The 2501-nt window shown below is 52.2% G+C and overlaps 1 protein-coding gene across 1 annotated transcript in view; it reads left to right on the forward strand.

The window, feature by feature from the left end:
* Positions 1-2171, forward strand: part of MGAT5 (mannosyl (alpha-1,6-)-glycoprotein beta-1,6-N-acetyl-glucosaminyltransferase) — a 361502-nt gene extending 359331 nt beyond the window's left edge. Inside the window, exon 16 of the mRNA XM_006894455.1 lies at positions 1955-2171. Within this exon, the coding sequence (XP_006894517.1) occupies positions 1955-2153 (199 nt within the window). The 3' untranslated portion in view covers positions 2154-2171. The remainder of the gene's footprint in view (positions 1-1954) is intronic.
* Positions 2172-2501: the final 330 nt, after the last annotated feature.

Here is a 2501-nt window from a genome sequence, read left to right on the forward strand (position 1 = left end):
CTATGAGTCGGAAACAACTCGATGGCACATAACAGTAACAACAACAAGGGTGTTTAGAGAAACAGTAAGGAAGCCTGCTCCCGAGCAGTTCTGCAGGCCTGGGCCCCAGTCAGCGTGTGTAAAGGAGAGGTCGCTCTGGCAGCGGGGAGATGAAAGCTGGTGGCATCCCTGTTATCAAGAAACGATGGGGCTTCAGAGCCAATTGACCAGGAGCCCAACTGAAGCCTCAGGCCCAGCAAATGCTGCAGCACATGTAAGAAGACAGCAGGATTGGCACTGGTGTGGCAAGGCATGCCTAGCAGCCTATGTGGGCCAGCGGAGAGGAAGGAGGCAGGAGTGCCGGAGGGGTGAAGCTTTCCTCAGCGTCTGGAAGCATGCCAACAGCAGCAGGAAATCTTGGGATCCCCGCAGATCATACAAGGAGACCCTGGACAAGGGATGCGGAAGCTGTTGTCATATATACATGTGCACATTAGGGCAGGAGAGGAGCATGGACAGTCTGCAAAGCAGGGCGCCTGTTGTTGCCACATTATTACTATTGTTGTTTGTAATACTAGAAGTTATTACAATAGATGTAATAGTAATTGATCATAATGTACAGAGTTACAATACATTACTGTTTATTCCCCAGTGTTTCCCCAAGTGGGATTGCCCAGTACTGTAAATGCCCTCATTTCCTTTGGCTGTCCCCATTTTACAGAAGAGATTGAATCACAGAGATTACTAGCCATTTTTCCAGGGTCAGTTCATAAACGAAGAAGTCAACATTCAAGTCCAGGTCTACCTGGCCACACACCTTCTCTGAACTCATGGTTAACACATGCTGTCTTTGGAAGACGTGGGGTGAGACCTGGTGTCTCTGGGGAATGTGGAATAAGATTTGATATATCTAGGGGATGTGAGATGAGACCTAGTATCTCTAGGGGATACTGGGTGAATCCTGGTATCTGGAGGATGTTGGATGAGACTTGGTATCTCTAGGGGATGTGGGATGAGACCTGGTATGTTTGAGAGATATAGGGTGGGACCTGGTATATTTCTGGGGTGGTGCAGGACGGTGCAGGGCAGGACCTGCTTATCTTTGGGGGTTATGGAATGGAACCTAGTATCTCTGGGGGTACAGAGCAGAACCTGATATCTTTGAGGGATGTGGATAGAACCTTCCCTGTGTGGGGGGAACCAGCCTAAGCCCTAGGCTTTGCAGTCTGAGGCTGACACTGTTCAGACAGAACCGTGTAGACTCTCAGCAACTCTCCAAGCAGTGATCCCCGCATGGTAACACAGGAGCCTGTGCTTGGGCTCAGAGAGGCCCTTGCCCTGTGTATCCTTTAACTGCAACGTGGTCATCTCCAGTGAGTGACTGCTCCTGTCAGCACTGCGGGGTCAGGAAGGCCAGACACCTGTGTGACATTACTCACACATACTTGAAATGTTGAAATAGGCAGTAAATTCCACAGGAGGTGATTGCTCACCCTTCTCCCATGGAGCAAAACTGGTGGATTCACATTGTGGGCCTTTGGGATTGAAGCACACCCCTTATCACTGGGCCACCAGAGCCCCCCGTGACAGTTTTTCACCCCACCTCAGTCTCCCAAATAACTTCTGTGAACGTGTCAGCATGGAGCCTTCTAAGCTCCTACATACCGCTCACCCTGCAGCTTGCCTTCCTCCAGGACGGCTCACCCTGCAAGTGTGTTTTCTTCTAGAATGATGCACAGATGTGTGGGTTACCTGCACTCTGAGCCCCCTCTGCAGACATGGCCTCACTGGGCAGATGTCTGCACTGTCACTCCTTCCAGTGGCAGCACCCCTAGAGCTGGCTTGGAGTGTGAGCTCCATTCATCATTGTCTGAGGCAGGAGGACCCAGGGTTGCCCTCTGCACTGAGTGTGGGTCAAAGGCAGCAGTGACAAGGACAGGTGCTTCCAACCCATGTTCCACTCTGTCTTCTCCAGGTACGAGGTGGTCTGCCAGAGCTCTGAGCTGGCCAAAGACATCCTGGTGCCCTCCTTCGATCCCAAGAGCAAGCACTGTGTGTTTCAGGGGGACCTGCTGCTCTTCAGCTGTGCGGGCGCCCACCCCAGGCACCAGAGGATCTGCCCCTGCCGGGACTTCTTCAAAGGCCAGGTGGCTCTGTGCAAAGACTGCCTATAGCGGCCATCCTCCACAGCCGGACCGATGCTACAGGAGGACAGGCCGCTGGTAGCTGTCCAGGGCCTCCAGCCACTCTGTGTGCTGGGCCAAGCTCCACTGCTCTCACACTGCAGTGTGTCCCCAAATCCAGACTGCACGCGGCCCAGTCTGGCCTCCCTCTGGCCACGCCACATTGCTGTTTTCTGAGGAGCAGCTGTGAGGAGACTTCACTGAGGTACCTGCTCCAGAGTAAACACAAGATCTGAAGATCCGCTTGAAAAAGAAAGAAAACCAAGAGGAAGAGTGAGCTGAATGGAAAGAACTTTGTGTGGGACATTTCCTCAACCCATTAATTTATTTATTTGACTG

Source organism: Elephantulus edwardii, unplaced genomic scaffold (assembly GCF_000299155.1).
Source record: "Elephantulus edwardii isolate Elephantulus edwardi_28Jun2011 unplaced genomic scaffold, EleEdw1.0 scaffold00143, whole genome shotgun sequence".
NCBI lineage: Eukaryota > Metazoa > Chordata > Mammalia > Macroscelidea > Macroscelididae > Elephantulus > Elephantulus edwardii.